Source organism: Stegostoma tigrinum, chromosome 4, assembly GCF_030684315.1.
Source record: "Stegostoma tigrinum isolate sSteTig4 chromosome 4, sSteTig4.hap1, whole genome shotgun sequence".
Lineage (NCBI taxonomy): Eukaryota > Metazoa > Chordata > Chondrichthyes > Orectolobiformes > Stegostomatidae > Stegostoma > Stegostoma tigrinum.
Window position 1 is genome coordinate 129,891,766 of NC_081357.1, and position 23,691 is coordinate 129,915,456.

Below are 23,691 nucleotides of genomic sequence, written 5' to 3' on the forward strand. Positions count from 1 at the left end.
ACTCGGCTGATGAGTAAGGGAATCAAGGGTTACACGGAGAAGGCATGAGAATGGGGTTGAGAAACGTACAACCATGTTTGAATGATGGAGCAGACTTAATGGGCTGAATGGCCTAATTCTGCTCCTATATCTTATAAAATAAAACTACTGTTGGGGCAAAGTGCTTTGAAGTTTATAATATTATCTTTCTTGAGGTATACACTCTCCAAAAAGGAGAGTAGCTTTAATGAAGCATTGGTATTTCACAGCTTCTTAGTTTCTCCAAAGAGTCCCCACGATTGAACATGAGAACATCACCAAGTAACTGGCATGGATTTTGGAATATTGGAGATCCAGTAGCACCACTCACCATCTCAGCATCCAACCAGCGAAATTTGGGCATATTTTCTTTCCTTGTTAACCTTGGGTTCAAAGCCACACATTCTCTAACAAATAGCTATATGGGAATACCTTCATCACATGACTCAAAAGGTTTGAGACAGCTCACAAACTGTATTTTACTGCAAGATAATAAAATGTGAGGCTGGATGAACACAGCAGGCCAAGCAGCATCTCAGGAGCACAAAAGCTGACGTTTCGGGCCTAGACCCTTCATCAGAGAGGGGGATGGGGTGAGGGTTCTGGAATAAATAGGGAGAGAGGGGGAGGCGGACCGAAGATTTTACTGCAATCAGTCCAACCTTCATGTTCAGCTCTTCATTGACTCTAGGGAACAGCTAAAAGGAATACAATGCACTGAAGTGTCACACTTATATACCCACAATCCAAAACATTTTATCTCACAAAGACTTACCTAGCTTCCTTCATTTAGATGTTAGCGCATTACACACTAATCTTTAATACAATTACTACACAAAGATGGAAGAAGTGGAGTACTATAACAGTACTCGAATGTGCCACTATATTTAAGAATTGTTTCCAGGGATTAAAATTTCCAGTTAGTCACAGATTTATTGAAATGTCTGTCTCTAATGAAATTATTATTGATGCCAAGTTCTTAACTTATTAATCTGAATGATACACAAAGCCTTACATTCAGGAAAATATGTCAACACCACAACCACTGCATGGGGTGAAATTATCAACAGGAGGAATTTTACTTCCATTATTTTTGTGATTTTGTCCAAGGTGAAGTAATCCTCTTAGTAGTGAGAAGGCTGTACTTCCCAGAATCACAGAATCGTCAAGTTGCAGAAGGCTAGTCAGCCCACTGTGTCTGCACTGATTCTAACACTTGGTGATAATCTCCCTGCCTTTACTGTATATCCCTGCATACCACTTCTATGCAAATAATCATCCAATGTTCACTTGAATTCCTCAATTAAATTGCACACATTTCCAGGCGGTGCATTTCATACCTTAACTACTTGCTGTGAGATAAAGATTTTCTCATACACTCTTGCTTCACTTGCACATCACTGACAATCTATGCCTTCTCATTATTTTTAATTTTATGAGGGGGAACAGCTTCTCTATATCTACTTTGTCATGAGCTCATGATTTTGAAAACCTCTATCAAATCTCCTCTGGCCTTCTACAAGCACAGTCCCAATTTCTTGCATAGATTTTGATTTCCATTGGCTTGTCTCAAATGCACTTTCAAAGGCTCATATGGCGCCTGTATTTAATAAAATGCAGAAATATTATCCTAACATGTTTAGATCATGTAATTACAGTGAAGAAAGATAATTCTGAAGTAATGCTTTCTCTCACACCCAAGGTGTGTATGTAGCAGAGATAGTAGGAACTGCCGATGCTGGAGAGTCTGAGATAACAAGGTGTGGAGCTGGACGAACACAGCAGGACAAGCAGCATCAGAGGATCAGGAAAGCTGATGATTCAGGCCCAGACCCTTCTTCAGAAATGAGTAGGGGAAGGGGGTTCTGAAATAAAGAGGGAGGGGGGATAGAAGATGGATAGAGGAGAAGATAGGTGGAAAGGAAACAGACAAGTTAAAGAGGTGGGGATGGAGCCAAAAAAGGTGAGTGTAGGTGGGGAGTTACGGAGGTGATAGGTCAGTCCAGGGAGGATGGCCAGGTCAAGGAGACGGGATGAGGTTAGTGGGTAGGAGATGGGGGTGGGGCATGAGATGGGAGGAATGGTTAGAGAGGCGGGGATGATGCGTATATGAATGTAGCGTACTGGTTACAATTCAATTTCCCATTGGTAGGTGACTTTACCACGTACACTTCTGCAAGTTTCCCTCTCAGTCATCCACGAAGGAGGAACGACACAGATTTCTCGAAAGTTTCATGACATTGGATGTGCACGTTAGGGTGGATTGGCTTTGCTAAACTGACCGTAGTATCCAGTGATGTGCACACCAGTTGGGTTAGCCGTGGTAAATTCAGGGTTACAGGGATAGGGTACGGTCTGGGTGGGATGCTATTCAAGGTGTCATTGTGGACTTGATGGGCTGAATGGCCTGTTTCCACACTGTAGGGAGTCTATGATTAAAGATCAGTTGAGGCTGATTTTTCCACCATTTCCAGTCTTCACTGGTGCCTTGTTTTTTGGTCCAAGGAAACTGAATACAGCAATAAAGGCACAGTTTGAACTGAGTGCTCATATTTAGCATTTTATTTTCTTTCTACTCTGCAATGGTTAGGCACAACTCCCGAGTTGACTGACACCTCAAGATTTCCAAAAATAAAAACTGAAAAGGAAAGAGAAGTTCATCAGGTCTGGGAGAAACTGTGGAGAAAAAAAAACAGAGGAACCATCTGAGTCCAGCATGACTCTTCTTCAGAACTAAAGAGAAATGGAAATGCAGTGGGTTTGTTGCTGTTGCAAGGGGGGAGGGGCAAGTGGAACAAAGGGAAGGTCATAGAAAATTTAGAGAAGGAGGAAGATTAATAAACAAAGGGGCCATGGAACAAAATGCAAAGGGAGCAGTAGCGGTTGTTGTGAAGGAACTATCTTGGCTTGGGTGTCAATAGCAGAATGAAGCTCAGTTCTGAGTGAAAGCAGAACACATAGCAACATGGTACAGGCATTGTGGGCAAAGTAGTCGAAATGGAGAACAGAGCTCATTGTTTGAAGTTATCATCTCGATGAATCCAGAAAACTATAAAGTTGCTAATGAGAAATGAAAGTGCTCCTCCCTCAGCTTAAACTGGGCTCCAATGGAACTCTGTAGCGGGCCTAGGACAAAATAACACAGAGTATGAGGGCAGTGAGAATGTCTAACACCAAAAGATGGTACGTTGAGATGGCAAGTGATTAGAAAGTCAGGGTCACATGGATGACCAAAGGTGTTACACTCAGTCTGCAGTTGGTTCCCCAAATGAACAGGAGGCTACATTGTCAGCAGCAAATCCAGTAACCTAGCTAGAAAGGTAGAGCCTTTCCAATAAAATGCTGCTCCACCTGCAGAGAGTATTTGAGAGCCTGGATGGTGAGCAGGGTACACTGTGAATGAAGGGGCAATGGAAATGGGGGTTGGGTTGTTGAGAGCGATAGAAGAAGGGATCCATGTGTCATGGAGAGAACCAGAATACTGACAGAGGAGAGCAGGGGTATATCTGATCAGCAGTGGCATTGTGCTGGAGCTGGTAGAAATGAAGGAATGGTAAAGAATGAACCTTTTAATACAGAGGGTGGCAGCATGGAAATTGAGGACAAGGGGAACTTGATCATGGCTCAGGGGTGGAAGGGAGAGGATAAAGTGAAATGAGTGGGACAAGGGTTGGATTAGGTATTAGCTCTGTCAGCCAGAGGTAGGGGAAATCTAACATCAAATTAAATAAAGAGGACATGTCCAAAGAACAACTGTGCAAGAGAGCTTAACAGATGTGGCTGAGATGGAGACCCTAGGAGAATGGAATGGAGTCCTTACAGAAAACAGTCCTTACAGAAGAATTATAGCTGAGGTTGCTGTAGGGGTCAGTGGGTTTGTGATGAATTTTGGAAATTAAGAGAAAAGTCCAGAAAGGGAAGAGTCAGAACTGGGCCAGGTAATGGTGAAAGAAGAGGAAATGGAAAGTGACAGTGTTTCCTATTTTAAAATGTAGTTATTTATAATTCTGGGACAGAGAAGGAAAGCATGGCAGCAGTGATAAAGATTCAACCATCTTGAATGGATTTAATCATCAATTAAATTGAGGAATATCAACATGAATCAATGCCAGCGCCAAAAAAGCCGGAGTGAAATGTACAAGAAACAGTTGTTACTGTGTACACAGCTACTGTCGATGATGGACCAGGAGGGCAATAATGTCACCAAAGTGTCTCATAAGTTTAAACAAAAAAGTGCGAACTCACATTCAGTAACTTTGTAAATGTCATAAGTGAAAAGGAGATCCTACTTTAGGAAGGAGTGACAGCGACACATTTGGCCAATAGCTGGAAGATGTGTTAAGGTGATAGTAAGAATAAGTGTTTTGGTAAACTCTGCACATGACTCCAGTCAAAGTCAAATCATCCGATTCACCGATAGGACCTGCAGGTCCTGAGGTAGGAGTGAGGTGAGCCTAATGGGATTGAAATAAATAGCCAGAAAATGTAAATTCAAGGAATCAGATGAAGGCTGATAGATCAGTTCATTTAGGGTTCTGCATGGCTTCATGTCGTAAAAGATTTGATTAGAAAGGACAAACTCACAATATTACAAGCTGTAAACATTTCCAGAGTACGTGATACTCTGACTAGGCATATGAAGAGACTGATTAACCCTCAAATAGCTCATCTTCAGTGAAGCGAAGGAAAAGGCTATACATTTGATGCAGTGAGACAGCAACAAACAAATACATTCCAAACAGAGTGAAAGATGTGCAGCATCTGGGGATGACCATGAGAAGAACTGGGAAGCACATAGATCAAATTGGGGAAAATCACGGGAAAAAGATGTTCAGCATCAGAACCCAAGATGGTAAACGGGTAATAAGAAACAGAAGAACAGGATGGATGAGAAGGAAATAAACCAAAGTATCCAGACTTTGGAACTGATGACAGTTTGATGATATACTTGACACAAAAACCATATGTGTGCATGATATGTCTGGTTGAGACAGCTCCCAGAAAGAAAGCATACTCCTACAACTATTTAGATTAAAGGGAGATTGAAAAATGAGCAAATAACCTCTGTGAATCTAGAGGGCAAAGATTTAAATAAGGCCTGAGGGGCAACTTTTTCACATATAGAGTGGTATGTCTATGGAACAAGCTGTCGGGGAAGTGGTACAGGTGAGTACAACCACAACATTTAGAAGACAGTTGGACAGCTAAATGGATAGGAAAGGTTTGGAGGGATATGGGCCAAATGTAGGCAAATGGGATTAGTTCAGTTTAGGAAACTGGGTCAGCATGGACAAGTCAGGCCAAAGGGTCTGTTTCTATGCTCTAGGACTCTATCTGTGGCACTAACCATAAATCTGAAGGTGAAAATTGCCACCACGTAACATCATCCTACTTATTCTATACCAGGATATCTGTCCTGAAAATTTGTTACACAATGGTTACCAAGGAAAAATATTCACAAACCAAGCAATGTCATGGTGAAGGTGTGTTGGAGAATTGAGACCTGGCAGTTTGGAATAACCCACGTCAGAGGGATACAAAAGATCAGATGCTAACTATGTGTTTTACATCATGGAGACAAAGGGCTTCATACCCTAGGGTTGAGAGTTGCAAAGAGCTGCAACTAATCTCAGTAACACTGAGATAAAGGAGACATCACTGAAGGTCTAAGGTAGAACATTCATTGAAACACAGTCCCCGATCAGAAGCAAGATGGGGTAAATTCCACTGTTATGAAAGATAACATGCAAAGCCAAATGAATGGTTTGCAGTCAGATACTGAAATTCTCAGGGTCAACAGTGAAAGACATGAAGGGCTCTTGATAGAAAAGGAAACAGAAGTGATCTGATAAGCTTTCATAGTGATGGTGAAGATTTCCAGTATCCTACCATACTGCAAGGCGAAAAGTTAGAACTGGAGAATAAAGTCATGGATGTGAAGAGACTGAAGGCTGAGCAGGGCATAAATAACAAGTGGAAAGGAGTCTATGGAAGAGACACTGCAGACAAGGCACTCAAGAGTAGAAATCCTGAACTTCTGGTCAAAACTTCAGCAGTACACACTTTGAGTGAAAGAACTGGGAAAAGAAAAGAATGACAGTGCTGAACTCGGACAGCAAACTGGGAACCTGCATTTACAGCTTAATACTATGCCACAACTGGTGAATAATTTACTGGAGACCAATAACAAACTGGGAGAAATGCTAACACATTTAAATGAGAAAAAGTTAAATACAAGAAGCCAAACAGAATGGTGTAGCTGGAAGCTGGAAAACTTGTGGAGGATGGTGGTTGGAAGTGAAACATGTGTCACAGAATTGGAACAGAAATGGTGCGAAGCCAATGACCCACTGCCCATGATATTCAAATTCAGAAGAACAAGCGCAATACTTAACAATTTAAACGATACTGAGAATATTTTTTGAGAAAAGAAAACAAGCTATAAAGATTCATAAGGTAATAAAATGTGAGGCTGGATGAACACAGCAGGCCCAGCAGCATCTCAGGAGCACATAAGCTGACGTTTCGGGCCTAGACCCTTCAGCAGAGGGTCTGATGAAGGGTCTAGGCCCGAAACGTCAGCTTTTGTGCTCCTGAGATGCTGCTTGGCCTGCTGCGTTCATCCAGCCTCACATTTTATTATCTTGGATTCTCCAGCATCTGCAGTTCCCATTATCACTAAGATTCATAAGGTCTTCAGTTTACTTTTAAATGTTGATCTTTAATCTTATTTCAAACATAATGTTAAAAATGTAATAATCCGATCATAGTAGATACTGAGGATTCTTTTTTGCAGAAAAATGGAATTGTATTATTTGTAAAGAGCTAGGAACTAATTGTTATGAAAATATATACTGGGGGGAGTAGATTTACTGTTACACTGAAGTCAGGTGCCAAGCTGCTAAGTAGCAGTTCTTAACAATCTCATGTGGCTGGAAGAAATTCACCCTCAAGAATTTGGAGTCTAAGAGCGTGATTATTTCAAATTCTAGAAATAGGAAGAGAAAACATTGAGCATAGAGCTGATGTTAAGTCAGCCCACCTGACATAAACATCGCAATACTATCCGGACAATGCCTTTCCCGACTCTCCCATTTATGTTGATATTCCTGCCATTGGCATCTTGGAAAGATTTTACAAATAGACACCCGGAGAGCACCCGTTTGTCCTTTTAATATCCAAGTGATGCTATTACAATGTCAGGAGGATCTTGGATGGGGCCTTGCGTTTCACTATAACCGGGCTAGCCAATTATGAACTGCAGTGGGACACCCATTCCTGGTCTGTAACACACTGAGGTAATCCTCCAATGAAACAAGTCTCACAACTGCTGATCCAAATTACCTCCATGCACATTGGCAACATTTTCTCTGACTAAGGTTCAAACTTATCTGTGACTCAGACAACTGTTTGTAGGTATTTTTTAAACTCAATTTTTTGAACTTTACCTCCCTCATCAGGTCTGATTGCACCTGCCCAGTCATTATCATTGTCTTGCTTTCAGTTAATTTCCTGATTTTTCTGTTCTGAGTTCCCATCGGTTTGTGCTTACATGCTTCAGTAACTTGTGGGTCCTCCAATAGAATTTTGAAACCCACAACCTCCTCTATCTCAAAGGATAAGGACAGTGGATACAGGGGATCATCTACACCGGCAAGATCCCCTTTAATCCACTCACTATCGTGACCTCGAACTAGATCACCATTCCTTCAGTGGGGCTGGGTTAAAATCCTGGAGTTTCCTCCATTAAAGCACTGTCCTTGTCCCTATACACAAAGTTCTGCAGGAGTTTGTGAAGGCAGTGAACCCCAGATTCTCAGCAACAATGAGGAATGGGCATTAAAACTGCTCCAGCCACTGATGCCCACATCTCATTAAAGAAAACCTTTTGAAAAGATGTTAAAGATTTTCTGGGAACCCTGGTGCACCATGTCAACTGGGTCATCATTTCTCTCAAAAAAAACTCAATGTAGTTGGGTAGGACAGATACTCTCCTTCTTACAATGCACTGTTTGTTCTTTAGTAGTTACTGTTATTGACTGAGAAATGTTATGTTTTGATTTGCGTAGAAGAGTTTTCACGTATAGCTTTCACAAAATGAGGTAATGCTGCTGCTCCAAACTCCTTCTGTAAATTTGTTGAAGAAACACGAGTAAGTTTTTAGCGAAAACGTAAAGGCATGAGTTAAATGACAACGGACAGCAGATTTCACTGTTCATAACTGAAGTGCTTTTCAGATCTGTAATAAACTCCAATTCCAGAAAATGTTTTGCACACAACAAATGAACAGCAGTACAGTTTTGTTTTTATCAAACACAAGAATATATCGGGCATCCTGCATGATTGACTGGCAAATAAATCAATGACTCCTGATGACATTGTACTATAAAAACAAACTACTGTGGTCTACCCGCCATGAATTAGCCGTGGTGGTTTATCTAGAGATTGGGCCTGATGATTGTTGGTTCTGGAGTGAACAAATACGAAGAACACAAAAACTAATCCCAGTTATTCATCACTAATTCTAGTAGCAACACGACAGATGTCCGAGAGTTAGGTTTTCAAAAGAATTACTTAACCATACAAACATTATTTTCCCAAAGACTGAGCCTAACGCAGTCACATCAGTCCTTCATGTCAGTATATTCAGGTTGAGATTTTTGAACATACCACAATTATGCTGTAGAAAGTTTAATACTTGCATGATGCGCCCTGTGACATGTAACATTGAGGTAACGGGGTCCAAACATTCAATTTAAAGAAATTTAAATCTTGGGCTGTTGGTTACTTTTCTAAAATATCATATTACAAAGGGTGTCTCAGCCATATCTAATCATGAGGCTAAAAGATATAAGCAAACTGATACATAAAAAGTTTTCAAACCTTTTTCAGCAGCTTCCAATTGCCGCTTTTTGTGTTTCTTTCTGAGATTGGATGATACCTTGTCATTTTCTCCTTTTTCAGAATCCTGTCCATCTTTCAGGGTATAACATCCATTCTCCATCTCTAAATCTATTTTAATTTCTCCATCAAGACTTGTGCTTTCTTCATTGGACTCTTGATCTTTCAAGTTCTGAGCCTGAGGGACAGTTTTTCCACGGTCACCATTTTCAGGAACACTCCTTTCTCCAAACTGCTGGGAGTTGCCAATAGCTTGCTGGTTGCTTTCCACCTCTCCGTTGTGTACCTGTGATGATGACTGCTGGGAAGATTGGCACTTTGGGGCTGTCACCATTTCACTGGAAGCTTCATTGATGTCCACCTACATTGAAGAAACAGACCTGAATTAGCAGTCATCTAAACTTCTTCAAAGGAAAACCTTGGACTATATTCCTCTTGTGACAATTTATCCACACATTATAAGTGCACTTTTATTGTGTTGTTAGGTGAATGCAGCCCAAATATTGACATATTTCCACATCATCATCATAAGGCAAGAGTACAAAACAATTGTCCAGAAAAAAAACACAGCGGATTTGCTTGTTCTAAAATTCCAAAATGTCCCATCAAACATTTTCACTGAATTCTTTTTCACACAGTATTGCCTTTTACTGCCAACGTAGATGCATTCATGTAAAAAATGTTCTTGAAGGGCTCTTCAGCAGGTGGTACAGTTTGAGTTTCTGTTGTATATTCCAGGGGGTAGAGTGTGGCCAGTATTCAATGTGGTCAGATTGGGGTCAAGTGCTGGTCTATATCAGGTGCATCAGCACAATGTCTCTCCATGCTTCCCACTAGCTGACAGCCAGAGGGAAAAGCAAAATACTTACTCTCTAATCAAGAACTCTCACCTTGTGCCCAATGTAGCGAAAACTGCAGAGGAAGGCAATGGACTGCATTCTTGTTATGTATGTTTTTGGAGTTTTACAAGGTAAAAGCTTGGTAATATTCAAAAGTCAACACCTGAAACATTTTTCCTAATAAACACTAAAGTACAAAGGTAATGATTCAAGCTCAATAAAATGAAAAAAATCCTTAAAGTACTGGTTGAAATCAATATGGCAAAAAATCTGAAAAGAAAATGTCAAAATGCAAGCTACTTTCCCCTCTTGAATGAAACTACAGCGAAAGAAAATCCAATACTCAGCATGTATTTATCCATCACCACCCAGTGCTTGCAGAAATTCTAGTTCTGTGATTTCAGTGCTCTAGCTACTCATTAAGGTACAGGAATTCAATCAGATCAGCCTCAACACTACAGTCAGCCAAAGCCATCCAACATTTTATGTAACTTGACAGTACAGAGTTTAATTTGCAAACAACTAAATAATTTTACTACAAGGAGGTGGGAAACATGGTCATCATGAGTGATCGATATCAGTGAAACCCAGTCAGGAGTAGAGCCAGTGTTTGTCAGCACTGCAGCAGCATCTTTGTGGTACTTTGCCAAATCAGTTGATCCTATTGTATGCAGGCATTGATTCACAACAAGGATGCCATAAGGCCATCTCAAGGTTATGGGCTGGTGGGCAGTGTCTGGAAAGGTTACATGGCTGAGGCATGTGGCTGAGCCATCACAGTTGCTGTTAACCATTTCAAAACACATCCCGAGTAATTCTGCACAACAAGACTCAAAAGACACAGAGATAACACCGTGTGGAGCTGGAGGAGCACAGCAGGCCAGGCAGCATCAGAGGACCATGAAAGTTGATGTTTCGAGTTGGGACCCTTCTTCTGAAGGGCCTTCTTTTCTGAAGAAGGGTCCTGACTTCTCCAGCTCCACACTGTGTTATCTCTGATTCCAGCACCAGCAGTTCTTACTATCTCAAAAGACATAGACATTCCTGTGGTTAATCCTCATTGAATTTCCATGACGTTTCATGTGATAGCTTTAGAGTTATCAAGTGTGTGGCAGAAAGTATCCCCTAGCTCAAATCAACTTCCCCGGAAACCTCCCACTCTTCAACCCCCCCACTCCACCCCACACCCTGCAACCACACGCCACATCCCCTCCCCACACCCTGTCTTCTGTGGAGACTCTCTCCCTCCTGGTTGTCAGCCCACACAAATGAATGAATTATTTTGACAAAGAACCTTCAGAAAGAAACCCACAGCAAGTACACATGGCAGTGCAACTAAAGCTCTACTATCAGGCTCAATGAGATCGGATATTTGTAGATAGCGATATAGTTTCCTCCCAAACCAAACAGTTCCATCACTGTACCATCACACACACAGAACACCTGGGGACATCTCTGAAGGCTTTGCGATATCAAGACTAACCTCCACCAAGTTAAAAATTACCAAGTTATTTGTGCACTTTTGAGCTGTACAAGGTCATTTGTTGATTTATGTATGCTGCACAAAGTTAGTATTCACAAGACTTCTCCTGTGTTGGATAGTGCCTGGAAGAGGAAACAAAACACTTAAGGGTAGATTGTGCAAATGTCCTCGTCTGACTTGCAATTGAGTGCATACTGAGCATTTGGACAATGGTGTAAATGGGTTGCACAGGAGATTCAGAGATAATGGGAACTGCAGATGCTAGAGAATTCCAAGATAATAAAATGTGAGGCTGGATGAACACAGCAGGCCAAGCAGCATCTCAGGAGCACAAAAGCTGACGTTTCGGGCCTAGACCCTTCATCTGATGAAGGGTCTAGGCCCGAAACGTCAGCTTTTGTGCTCCTGAGATGCTGCTTGGCCTGCTGTGTTCATCCAGCCTCACATTTTATTATCTTGCACAGGAGATTCTGTTTGTTTTGATTATAATAAAATCCTACTGTACTCATTCATCTTTTTATCCAAATCCCACCCTGATTTATTCAGATGTGCTACTCTTTGATTAAAACACTTCAGTTTTATGATGGCAGATCCAATTTCAACTAAGTATGGGGTATAATTAGCTTTAATACCAATAATTTGCTTTTCAGATGAGAATGACCGGATATGCATTAAGACTAGAATCCATATGCACTATTTAGTTTTTTTATTAAAATGATAATCATCTGAACCAGCTGATTTATTCAGCAGATTTATTCAATTGACCTCCACTGTTAATTAAGTCAAGATCAAAATGATCTTTTCCTTATCTGTTTTTTTCTGCTCAATTGACTACAATGTCATGTACGAATGCCAAGAGGCAGACTCATGGTAGGGAATCATATCTGACAGTATTTGGTAAAATTACTGGGAATGGCTGAGTAGCAAAGGCTCTGGGTTGAGATGGTGAAGTCCTGAAGGCCATTTATGGTTTGACTGGGACTGTGGCAAATGATGACGTGACCAATGACGGGGAAGCCTGTTTGTGTTCTCACCAATCTCTCTGCTGTAGATCCAGCTGTCCACACAGTATTGGTATGAGCGACTGTGGCAGTGTTCCGGTGGAGACAGCATCCTGTCCTTACACAGGGGATACCCCTCTGTGGTGTTGTGTGGCATGACCAGTATGTTAAATGGGACAAGTTTCCAACAGATCAAGCAATTCAAGACTGGGCATTACTTAGGCATATTCTGTAAATTCACAGCTCAGCATAGTTCTGCATTCCACTGTGGCTGTGAAACCATGACATCAACCTTGCTTCACTGAAGAGGCCAGGAGGACTTGCTGAATGGCAGAAGCAGCATGTAATAGACAGAGCTGTGATCCCATAACCAATGGATCAGACCTAAGCACTTCAGCCCTGCATTATGGGAGGTGATGGCCTAGTGGTATTATCACTAGACTAATGATAAAGGATCCAGGTAATGTTCTCATGTTCAAATCCTGCCATGGCAGGTGGTACAATTTAAATTAAAAAAAAACTGTAATTAAGAGTCTTATGACCATGAAACCGTTGTTGGGAAAACCCATCCGGTTCACTAATGTCCTTTAGGGAAGGAAACTGCTGTCCTTACCTGGTCTGGTCTACATGTGACTCCAGACCCACAGCAATGTGGTTGACTCTTAACTGCCCTCTGTGTAATTAGAGATGGGCAATAAATGCTGGGCCTAGCCAGCAATGCCCACATCACATGGTGATGAACAGTTAAACAACTCACAGGAAGGGGAGAAGGCTCCTTAAATATCTCCATCTTAAAGATGGAGAGCTGTCACGAAGAGGAACCTGAAGCATTTTCAAACATTCAGCTATAAGTGCCCTAGTAGATGCTCCATCATGACCTCCTCTTGAAGTTCATAGCATCACAGACACCAGTCTTCACTCTATTTGATAGCAAGAAAAGGCCAAAGACACTAGTTATGACAAAGAAGAAAGGCCCCAACAAAATTCTGGTCATAGTACTGAAGTCATGCTCTAGTGTTATCCAAGCAGCTATACCCAGTACAGTTACAACACTGGCATCTACCCAACAATGTGTAAAATTGCCCAGGTATGTCTTGTCCACAAAGAGCAGGACAAATCCAATTCAATTCCCGTTGTACCCATCCCAATCCAACTAATTACTGTCCCATCAGTCCCTTCTTGATTAATAGCAAACTGACAAATTTTCAGCACTAAGTTGCTCGCTAATGGTCAGTCTGGAATTCAGCAAGGCCCGCAGCTCCTGACCTCATTACAACCTCAATCCAAACGCGAAGAAAAGGATTCAACTCAAGATGTAAACTGCCTTTGACATCGCTGAATATAGCATCAATCCAAAATAGGGGAAACTGTCGCTGCATGGAGTCATACCTAACACACTGGAAGATGGTTGTGGCTTTTAAAATTCATTCACAGGATAAGGGTAGGTCAGCATTCATTGCCCATCCTGTTTGCCCAAAGGGAGTCAAGAGTCAACCACATTGCTGTGGGTCTACAGTCACATGTAGGCCAGATGTTTCCTTTCCTAAAGGACATTAGTGACCCAGATGGATTTTTCTTTACCTGAAAATCAACAATAAATTTATGGTCATCATTAGGCTCTTAATTCCAGATTTTGTTCTTTTTAAAAATCAGAACCAAATTCCGTCGCCCGCTGTGGTGAGGTTCAAACCCAAATCCCCAGAACATTCCTGGTCTCTTGATTAGCCATTGCCTCCCCTTGATTGTTGGAAGTCAGTCATGTCACCTCAAGAGCATCTCTACAGGAGTTCCTCAGAGGAGTGTCCTAGGCCCAACATCTTCAGGTGCTTCGTCAATAACCTTCCCTCTGTCCTAACGTCAGAAGTGGGGATGTTTGTTGATGGTTGCACAATGTTCAGCATCATTCACAACTCCTCCGATACTGAAGCAGTTCTGTGTCCACATATAGCTGGACTTGAATGACATTTGGGCAAGGGGGAGAGTGGTATATAAAATTTGCACCTCAAAAATGTCAGGTAATGACCATCATTAGCAAGTGAGAACCTAACCATCACTTCCTGATATTTAATGGTTTCTCTGTTGCTGAATAACATCCTAAAACAAGCTAAATCAGCCTTTTAAATATTGTGGCTTCAAGTACAGGTTACAGACTGGGAAATTGGAGATAGTCACTCTCCTGCTGACTCCCAAAGCCATTCAATGGTTGCAGCATAGAAAGCAGCATTCACTACATCATCTCCGCTCCAGCTCCCCATAACAGCTACACACATAGTCTCATACCCCTGTCTTTTACCCACAGCCCCACACATTTTGTTACTCTTCATAGCCAGTTGGAGCCTGTGCAAGGGTAAACTCCCTGTTTCTGCTGCTTAACATATACCTGCACAGTTCTCCAATAGCCCATTTACTTGGCTGTACAAATCAGTCATTGTTTCTGGCAGCCAGCGCTTCAAACAGAATTTAAAATAGTGCTTATTTATCCAGCTCTTTTTATAATAAGCTCCAACTGTTCCCTTTTTATTTTATTTTGAAATCTGATCCACTTCTGGTTAGCAAACCAGTCAACTTGGCAGCAAATGATATCTACAAGGCACAAGTCAGGAGTGTAAAGGAATACTCCCCACTTGCCTGGATGGTTGCGACTCCAACAAAATCACAAACTTTGACACCATCTGGGACAAAGTAGCCCTCTTGATTAGTATACCATCCACCAACTTAAGCATTTGCTTCCCCAACCACTGACACACAATGGCAGCACTGTGCACCACTAGGTTCCAAATACAGAAACTCTGCTGTCTATAAGGACAAGGGCAGCACGTACGTGGGAAGACCATCGCTGGCAATGTCCCTCCAAGACACTCACTGTCCTGATTTGGAACAATATCACCAAACCCCCTGTGTCATGGGTCAAAATCTTGCACCTCCCTCTTTAGCAGCACTTTGGATGTATCTGTGCCACATAATCTGCAACAGTTTCAGAAGGTGGCTCACCACCATCTTCTCAAGGACAACTAGCAATAGGCAACGGATTCTAGCCTGGACAGTTGATGTTTTCATCCAATATTATTATTAAATGAAACAAAACTCTCCCTTGAGCATGTGATTATTTCTGGTCTTCTACATTTGTACCAGGTCAATTTCATGGCCTTTGTCTGGTTCTTTTTGAAGTCTGGGCTGGAAAATTTAAATGCAATTTCTAATTTTAAATATGACTGTCACCAGTCAATTTACTTTGTGGCTTGGAACTACTTTAATAAACTATGTCACAGATTTATAGGTTTGTCCATTGATGCTGTGAATGGCAACTTCTGAAGTAAATCATTATGAATTATTCACAATGTACAAATTAACTATCATGTTTAAAATAGCGCTGGTGTTAGAATTTCTCTGATTTCTGTGAGCTGTTGAACTGTTTTCTAAAATGTACATGACTTTGCTAAAACGGTGTGCGAGGGCATGTGAGTGCAAGTCGGCATGTGTGTAATTGTGTGTATGAGTGTATGTGTGTATGCATGTACACACGAGTCTTTGTGTGCATGTGTGTGCGTGAGTGTATGTAAGTACATGAGATTGCCAGTCTGAGCGTGTGTGTGTGTGTGTGTGTGTGTGTGTGTGTGTGTGTGTGTGTGTGTATGTGTGAATGTATGCAATTTACATGTTCCCTTTTACATCAAACAAGTTGCAACAGAAGTGGTAACATTAGGCACTTGATTCAAACACGAAAATGCTAATTCAATAAATTAATGCAAAATGGAAAACACACCTATCAAATGCCTTGCAGACAGGCAGTAGATTAATTTACTATTATATTAATTGTTATCACCTTCAATGCTTTCCTAATGATAAATCCAGTCAGTAAACAACATTTGAGAAATTACAAGTTTGCCCCCAGTTTCTTTGTCAAATCTTTCAGACTCCAATTAGCTTTAGACAGAGTCACCATTCTGGATCACAGTAGCCATATGTTGACCATCAGTTTCTGTGGTGACCTTATGATGCAAAAGCAATATTTTCACTTATGTAAATGATGCAACAAGTTGTTGCCTAAAATAGCAAAGGGACTGTTTGCTAAACTGATGGTTCTTCTGAAGGGTGGGGGGGGCGGGCGATCAATGAAGAACATAATCGATAAGCAGCAGCACTAATGCCCACACGGTGAGTTCTGAATCTCAGGCAGGTCCTCTACAGTAAAAACCCGCTGCAGCCCTAATGGTATAAATCAGAACAGTGAAGCCAACAATGGTTCTCCGAAATAGTTCGTGAAGTCTATTGCTGGCATTGCATTGGGATTAGAAAGTTATCACACTCTTTCATCTGGAGAATGGTATGAATTAGGCAGGCTGCAGAAATACTTTAAAACTTGAAAATTTTTTTAATGAAGATACCTTTGGTGCCTCTGGTGAAAAGTTTGAATAATGCCATAAACGCACACAAATTTATAACAACAACCCAGCTTCACCACTGGCATTAGCTAGCACTTGGTAAATTTTATTCACCCAATTTTTTCTTCTCTTTATTCCTTTGAAAATCTCCTCGTGAAACCATCCTTTCCTGCTTAGGAAGTCTTTTGTTTTGCAGTTCATTCCATTACTTTACGTTCACAAATTTTGTCAGAATGTGATTTATCAGTGAATCTGATGAATTATATTGAACAAGAATGACGATATCAGTTTGTCCTCATTGTGTGACCACGTTCATTATCCTGATAAGGTGGTGGAACAATGCAGTCTTTCAGGTCTGGCATTCCCACCATTGTCAACAATAAAATCAGAAAATGCTAGAGAAACTCAGCAAGTCAGGCAGCATCTGTGGACAGAAAGCAGTTAACGTTTCCGGTCTACTGACCCTTCCTCCCACCAGTGTGTCAGGTCAAGAATTCCAGGATATTGCAGATAGATCTGGCAACAGAGTGTTCGCTTGCTGCGGAATTAGATTTTAATGTCGTGTGTACTCAAATACAGGAATACATAAGTACAGAGAAAAGTGTACAAAATCGTTGTTCTCCAGCACCATCTTGGTTACAAAACCAGAACATGTGAAAAAAAACCCCAGCAGAAATGAAAGAAAACCAAAAGGTAAGAAAAAGGTCCAGATAATAAAGGTGAAGTCTCTCTTCCAGAAAGTTGTTTGGGACTACTAATGAAGGCACGTGAGTCTAGACATGGAAAAGGGACCCACTTTCTGTGTTAGCTCAATGCTTTGCTCAGAGCCAGAGATCAATGGAGTACAAATCAGATCGTTCCACATGGCAGAAAGCTCTATTCTTAAAATAACTACCACCTGAATAGAAAGCAATATATTTGCTGGTGCCAGTCAGGCATATGGAAAAATATAACAGTCTGGAAATTGCCAAAGTGAGATTTCTCACAGCGCTGGACTGAATAAATCAGGAGATGGGCACGGTACACCAGGCAGGAAGACACAGACAAGTCCATCACTGCCATTTCTGGAAGTCCCTGTGCAACTGCCCAACTGTTTTGAGGCCTCCAGCAGTTTATAGACTGGCTTCAGGCCTCGCAGGCCCTTACTGATGAAGGAAACAATGAGAATTCTGTAAGGTACAGGGTGCCCAACCAGGAGGGCACTATGCCCAGATCAAGTCCAAAAGAGGGCTAACAAATTTTACAACATTCTACCCCTCTCTCTCCCCCATAGTTTGAGTTACACATTTTCCTGCTCACTGCAGTTTGTAAAATGTTTGCTGTTTAATTTGTTGTAAGTGCAAGTTGTTAACAAGGGCTTGGTGAGTATTGGGACAGACGGCATATCATTCGCAGAAGGGTCTCAGGACTGAGAAAGAAACCACAGAGGAGAAGGATGAATCAGAAGCAAAATAGTTTCAGAAAAAATAGAGATAGTAGGAACTGCAGATGCTGGAGAATCTGAGATAAGAAGGTGTGGAGCTGGAGGAACACAGCAGGCCCAGCAGCATCAGAGGAGCAGGAAAGCTGACGTTTCGGGCCTAGACCCTTTGATGAGGGGGATGATATAAAAAATAGACTGGTTTAAGAGAGATCGATAAAAGAGTCAGAATGTACAAGTAAGTAATGTCTTTTAATTTGAAGTTTCTAACCAGAATCTACTACAGACATAAATGAAATCTATAGGTTAAACTGCACCCTGTTTAGGTCAGAGGCACTGATTGGCTTTATATTAACATTTATCACTTCAATACAAGGGTGCCATGCAATACTAGCTTGATCCCTTGTGCAGTGAGCTTATTTTTGAGTTCAATGTTTCTGTAAATACTTAAAAATAAGAGAGAGTTTGAGGGCAAGCTGCTGTTTGTGCAAGCCTAATGATGAGAGGTGTAAATTGGCCAACAAACTGGACATTTGCAACTCAATACGTGTTTTTTTAAACTGAACTTGATGACCTGTTTTCATATCAATAAGAGTGCATTATGTGCTCATCATTATGTTCCCACTAAAATTTGTCCATGTTTCAAAACAGCCTAAATTCCAACGAGATTCTTTTTCCACAATGTTCTTTTCCCCATTTGAGCTTACAATCAGTAGAGCAATATTAAAAATAAACATTGCAATGTATTGATTGATGAAATGCTAATCAGGATTCTTCATTCTCCTTTGTAATAAATAGCCCCACAAGACTGCTGAGAAAATAAATTATTTACCAGCATTGTAAACTGGGCATTTAAAGGGTAACTGGTGGCACTATAAAACAAGGCTATAAAAATGTCTGGCTCCACTGAGAGAAATGTCATATTGCAATAAATTCTCTGAAAGGAATGATTATTGTCATTGGGGACCAAACCAAATTCACTTGTCCAGTTTAACAGCTTCCCTCAGGGATTATAATGACATGTTGAGTCATGATTAACTACCTCAGATCCTGTACATATTCTGTACTTAAATCAGAAGGAATGGAAATTCAATCTTTCATGTAATGCTTCATTTCACCAATGGAAGAGGTAATTTATGTTTTCTTTTGCCAGTTGCTGAAAGGAAAAATGTTTATATTGCAAGCATATCAAATGCAGATTAGAACTATTGACTTGACAACGTGCCTACATCTGAAGAGTTAATCCATTTTTCCCCATGAATATTTAGCTGCATATCAGTTTCTCTGGCCCTGGTTTTAAAGGGCAGGGCAGGGCAACAGAATGATATCACAATAAAATCATCGAGAAATGTGTGTCAATATTTGTAGTTGAGTTTCTGAGGCAGATGTTCAAAGCATAGTGGGGCTAACCCTCAAGGATCTTCACTATGCTGTTAAGGAGACCTTGAGCTTAAATATACAACAAGTTTTCTTGTCTTGGCTACAACATACTGGCAGATCAGATGGAACAGACCAGAAGGTAGAAATTGATTAATGTCATTGCTACCCCCGAGGTCTCAAGCAAATCACCGCATACAATGAGGAAGTGTTCAGAAACAGAGGTGTGATTGAGCATGTACAGATAACATTGTCATATAGAAGCAAGATGTCTCTCAGGCCAGTTACTGATATGTCACTTGATTTAATACGGAGTGCATTTAATATGACAGATGTGGAATACCACTTCGGCAACTCGCAACGCAGCATGAGATATTACGGGACTATCTCAATTCTGACCAGCTCCCAAAGAAACCACCTTGCACTCTCCAGCCACACGGAAACACTCACTTAGAGAAATATGAGGTCTTACAGCACATGCCTATATTTTGCGACTTTAGTAAAAACGTTGTACTGGCATGTTATCAAATGGTTGAAGTTCATTTCAGTTTTGTCTGGAGAGTTTACTGTAAAAGGTGAAAATTGCAGGAGCAACATATCAAAGGATTGGTACCCATTTTAGCGGAAGTAATGCAGTAAACAATATTGCAAATAATACATTAGGTGCACTGCTTGATGCAAAGAATGTCACCGAGAAAGCACATTCAACTATGTAAGAAGAGTCATATCAGGCTCAAAACATTAACTTGATAACTCTATGCTGCCAAACTTGCTGAGCATCTCCAGCATTCTTTGTACCTGTTTTGGGTTTACAGTGTCTACAGGATTTGATGTTTATGAAGTATATGTCCGCACACAATGATTACTGGAGTATAACTTCACCAGGCTGCAACATTACTTTAGTTGTGCTCTCCTCAGTTTTACAGAAGTTCTGCTTTGGCTTTGCTTGCAGATAGGCTTCTTTATCCAATGATTAGAGCTTTTTAAAATGGGATGTTATGTGTCAAGCAGCAAACAATGCACCTCAATGTTTTGGCAGCACTGTACTTACTGTAGGATTGACTAGATTAGTCGAGGCATCTGAATCGTTCCTTCAGAAAACCAAGTATACATTCTACTATTACACTGGTCGCTTCATGTCTCGCTGGTCTTGTTGAATCTGAGTTCATCCTCCATTCACGACACTGAAAAGGATTTCCTAATCTAGGGCCTGCCCCTAGATATCACTTTTTATGTCTTCATTCTTCACATAAATCAGGCACAGAGGAGTGCCTTAAGAGAAACCAACGACAGCTGCCTGGCAAGTACTCACTGACTTGAGAGCAGAATGGCACATGAGTATTGTAGGATTTTGCTCAGCAGCACAGAGCCACAATTTCCCGTGAACTTTGTGGAATCACATAGCCTCGTCATTCTGCAGTTGCTTCTGCATCAGGAAAACACTGAAAGTTGAAGAAGAAGGCTTCTTGCCCCTTGATCAGAACATCAGGAATGTGTATTACACAGCTCTCCTCTATTTCAGAAGCAGCTTGCAGTATAAGGCGTAATGACCCTGATTTAATCCCTCTGTGGTCAATGTTAAAGGTCAGTTTATAGCAGATGGTACAACATGGTGACTGCTTTCCTGCTGAACCTCAGTTTGTGACTGGGATTCTCTCTGCATATTGAGAGAGAATGTAAATGAAACTCCAAAGATAACGCCTGGAATGTGTGTTATATTGCTCATGTACCTCCTTATAATTAAGCCTCCACTCGCTGGAAAACTTATTGAGAACCTTCCCAATCAAATATTCATTTTCAATTTCAAACAGTTGTGATTTTACACATACTTCTTGCTGAAGGCCCACATAATAATGCCCACTGTACGTATTAAGAGTGAACACACTGAGCAAGTTGAGTGACAAAAAGAATTTCATAAGAAGATTCACTATAATCCCACTTACATAGAATCTTACATTTAATCTGCCACAAAGACTATCAGAGAATAAAGTGTTACATATTGACAAAATATCACCGCATCTAATCTGGCCAACTTCATGACTGTGTCATTTACCATCTCTGACAAATTCATCATTTTATTGAGAACAGTCCTGTCTGTAAGAGATTCCAATATACTCCATGGCAATTATCTCCACATTCGAGGTAGATACAGGGGAGACGTCAAAAGTAGGTTCTTTACTCAGAGAATGGTCAGGGCATGGAATGTATTGCCAGAGAGGGTAATGGAGTCGGCCTCATTAGGGGCATTTAAGCAGCTATTAGATAGGCATATACATGATAGTATAAGGTAGGGGTGGAGGTGAGATAGACATTAGGTTTAGGGCAAAAGTTCGGCACAACATTGTGGGCCGAAGGGCCTGTACTGTGCTGTACTGTTCTATGTTCTATGTTCTAATCCACCACACTCAGCCTTCCTTTCTGGTGAATGTCTGAGCTGAAAAGCAGTAGGACTGTGTGTCGTCTCAGTTCAGTTCCCAGTCATCTGGCTTCTGAAACTGTCACATAAGATGATTCTAAAACCTATACTACTTCAGTAATGAGTAATGTACCATAAAATGAAGCTGAAATGACACAACTTTTTGAACTGATTCATCAATACCCAAATTTGACGTAATTTGCCCTTGACTGAACCCGTCCTTTAAAAGAAATGACTGTGCATGCAAACGGAGGGAGAAAATTTCTACCTACATACGATCACCTCACATACCAGAAAGTTAGCTTTATTCTACGGCCTGCTGTCACATCAGACATAAAATTTCACAACACCCTCCATGTTAAATCAAATGACAGCTTGGCGCTACCAGTCACATTGATAGAGTGTTTGGCCATAAAACAAAAACAAGAAACTGTGGAATAACAGAAGCAGCTAAATGACAAGAGAGTCAAAGGATTTGGGAGATAGACAGGAAAATAATTGCCACAGTTAGAGTAGCTATGTTCTGTGTGTGTGTGTGTGTGTGTGTGTGTGTGTGTGTGTGTGTGTGTGTGTGTGTGTGTGTGTGTGTGTAGAACACAATTGAATAGAAATTTATTGTCACATGTACTTTCACAGGAAAAATACAGTGAAACGCTTTATAAGTCGCCCCACCATAGCACCTACATCAATGATAGAAGTCAAACATAATAATAAGAAAAAGTAAAATTAAAATAAAATTAATCATTGTTCAGTTAACATGTCCTGGGCTCAGGGAAAGCTGACTAAGGAATGATGGAAAACTCTGAAGACACAACCAGGATGAGACTGCCACATCAGTGCTGGACGGGGAGAGTCTCCTGTTCCCCATCCATTGCTCCCCCAGATGCTGCCGACCCTGATCCACCCTCAGGCCCTTTTACTGATGCTTCCCCTCCTTCAGGCACCTGCGCCTAGCTGTGGACCCGGAGCTTCAGTCCAGCCTGTGAATCCTGGTGAGGGACAATAGCCTGGGGCCTGCCCCTTGCTCACCAGAAGACCCTGAGCTGGGGTGGCCTGGTATTACCGCTGCTGTGGCTGGAGACCTTCTCCTTCACCTGCCACTCTCCAGGCTTTATAGAAAAGAAAATAAAGACAAAGAAATGAAAAAGAAAAAAAGAGAAAAAAGTGAAAAGAAGAAAACAAAGAGAAAGAGAGTCGACAGGAGAAGACGAGCCAATGGCTCAGCTCCCCCACTCCACGACCATGTTGGATCTTAAATATGCTGTTTTCGTGTGTGTGTGTGTCTCTGTGTCTGTGTGCATGTGCATATCTGTGTCTGCATATGTGTGCACGAGTGTGTGTGTGTGTCTGTGCGCATGCAAGTGCGTGTGTGTGCATGTGTGTGTGTATGTGTTTCTGTGTGTGTGCATGTGTCTGTGCATGTGTGTGTGCGAGTGAGTGGGTGGGTGCATGTGTCTGTGCACGCTTGTGTGTATGTCTGTGCGCGCGCATTTATGTGTGCATGTTTCTGTGTGTGAGTTTGTGTGTGTGTGTGTGTGTGTGTGTGTGTGTGTGTGTGTGTGTGTGTGTGTGTGTACATTTGTGCATGTGTTTAGGGACTGGTGCTGGAACTGTAAACCTTTGGTTGTGGTGAGATAGAACCTGGTGTCAGTGGAAAGTCCTCAGCAGAGTGGTATTCAAAGCGAACAGAGCAGATTGACAAGGCAAAGATTTTATTACCACAACAAATACGACTGACCACATGATTAAGTATTGTCAAATAACCAAAACACAGTTAGAGAAGGATGTACTTCAGCACAGTGCGTACAGCTGTTTGTATCATACAGCAGTGATGTTTCTAACCGTGTGACAAAT

At 41.3% G+C, this 23,691-nt stretch overlaps 1 protein-coding gene across 9 annotated transcripts in view; it reads right to left on the minus strand.

The window, feature by feature from the left end:
• The window catches only part of dnmt3ab (DNA (cytosine-5-)-methyltransferase 3 alpha b), a 540,511-nt gene that overhangs the window by 324,406 nt on the left and 192,414 nt on the right, over positions 1–23,691 (minus strand). For all 9 annotated transcript variants that reach the window (XM_059645667.1, XM_059645666.1, XM_059645671.1 and 6 more), the window contains exon 5: positions 8,902–9,280. In XM_059645667.1, the coding sequence (XP_059501650.1) occupies positions 8,902–9,280 (379 nt within the window). The remainder of the gene's footprint in view (positions 1–8,901; positions 9,281–23,691) is intronic.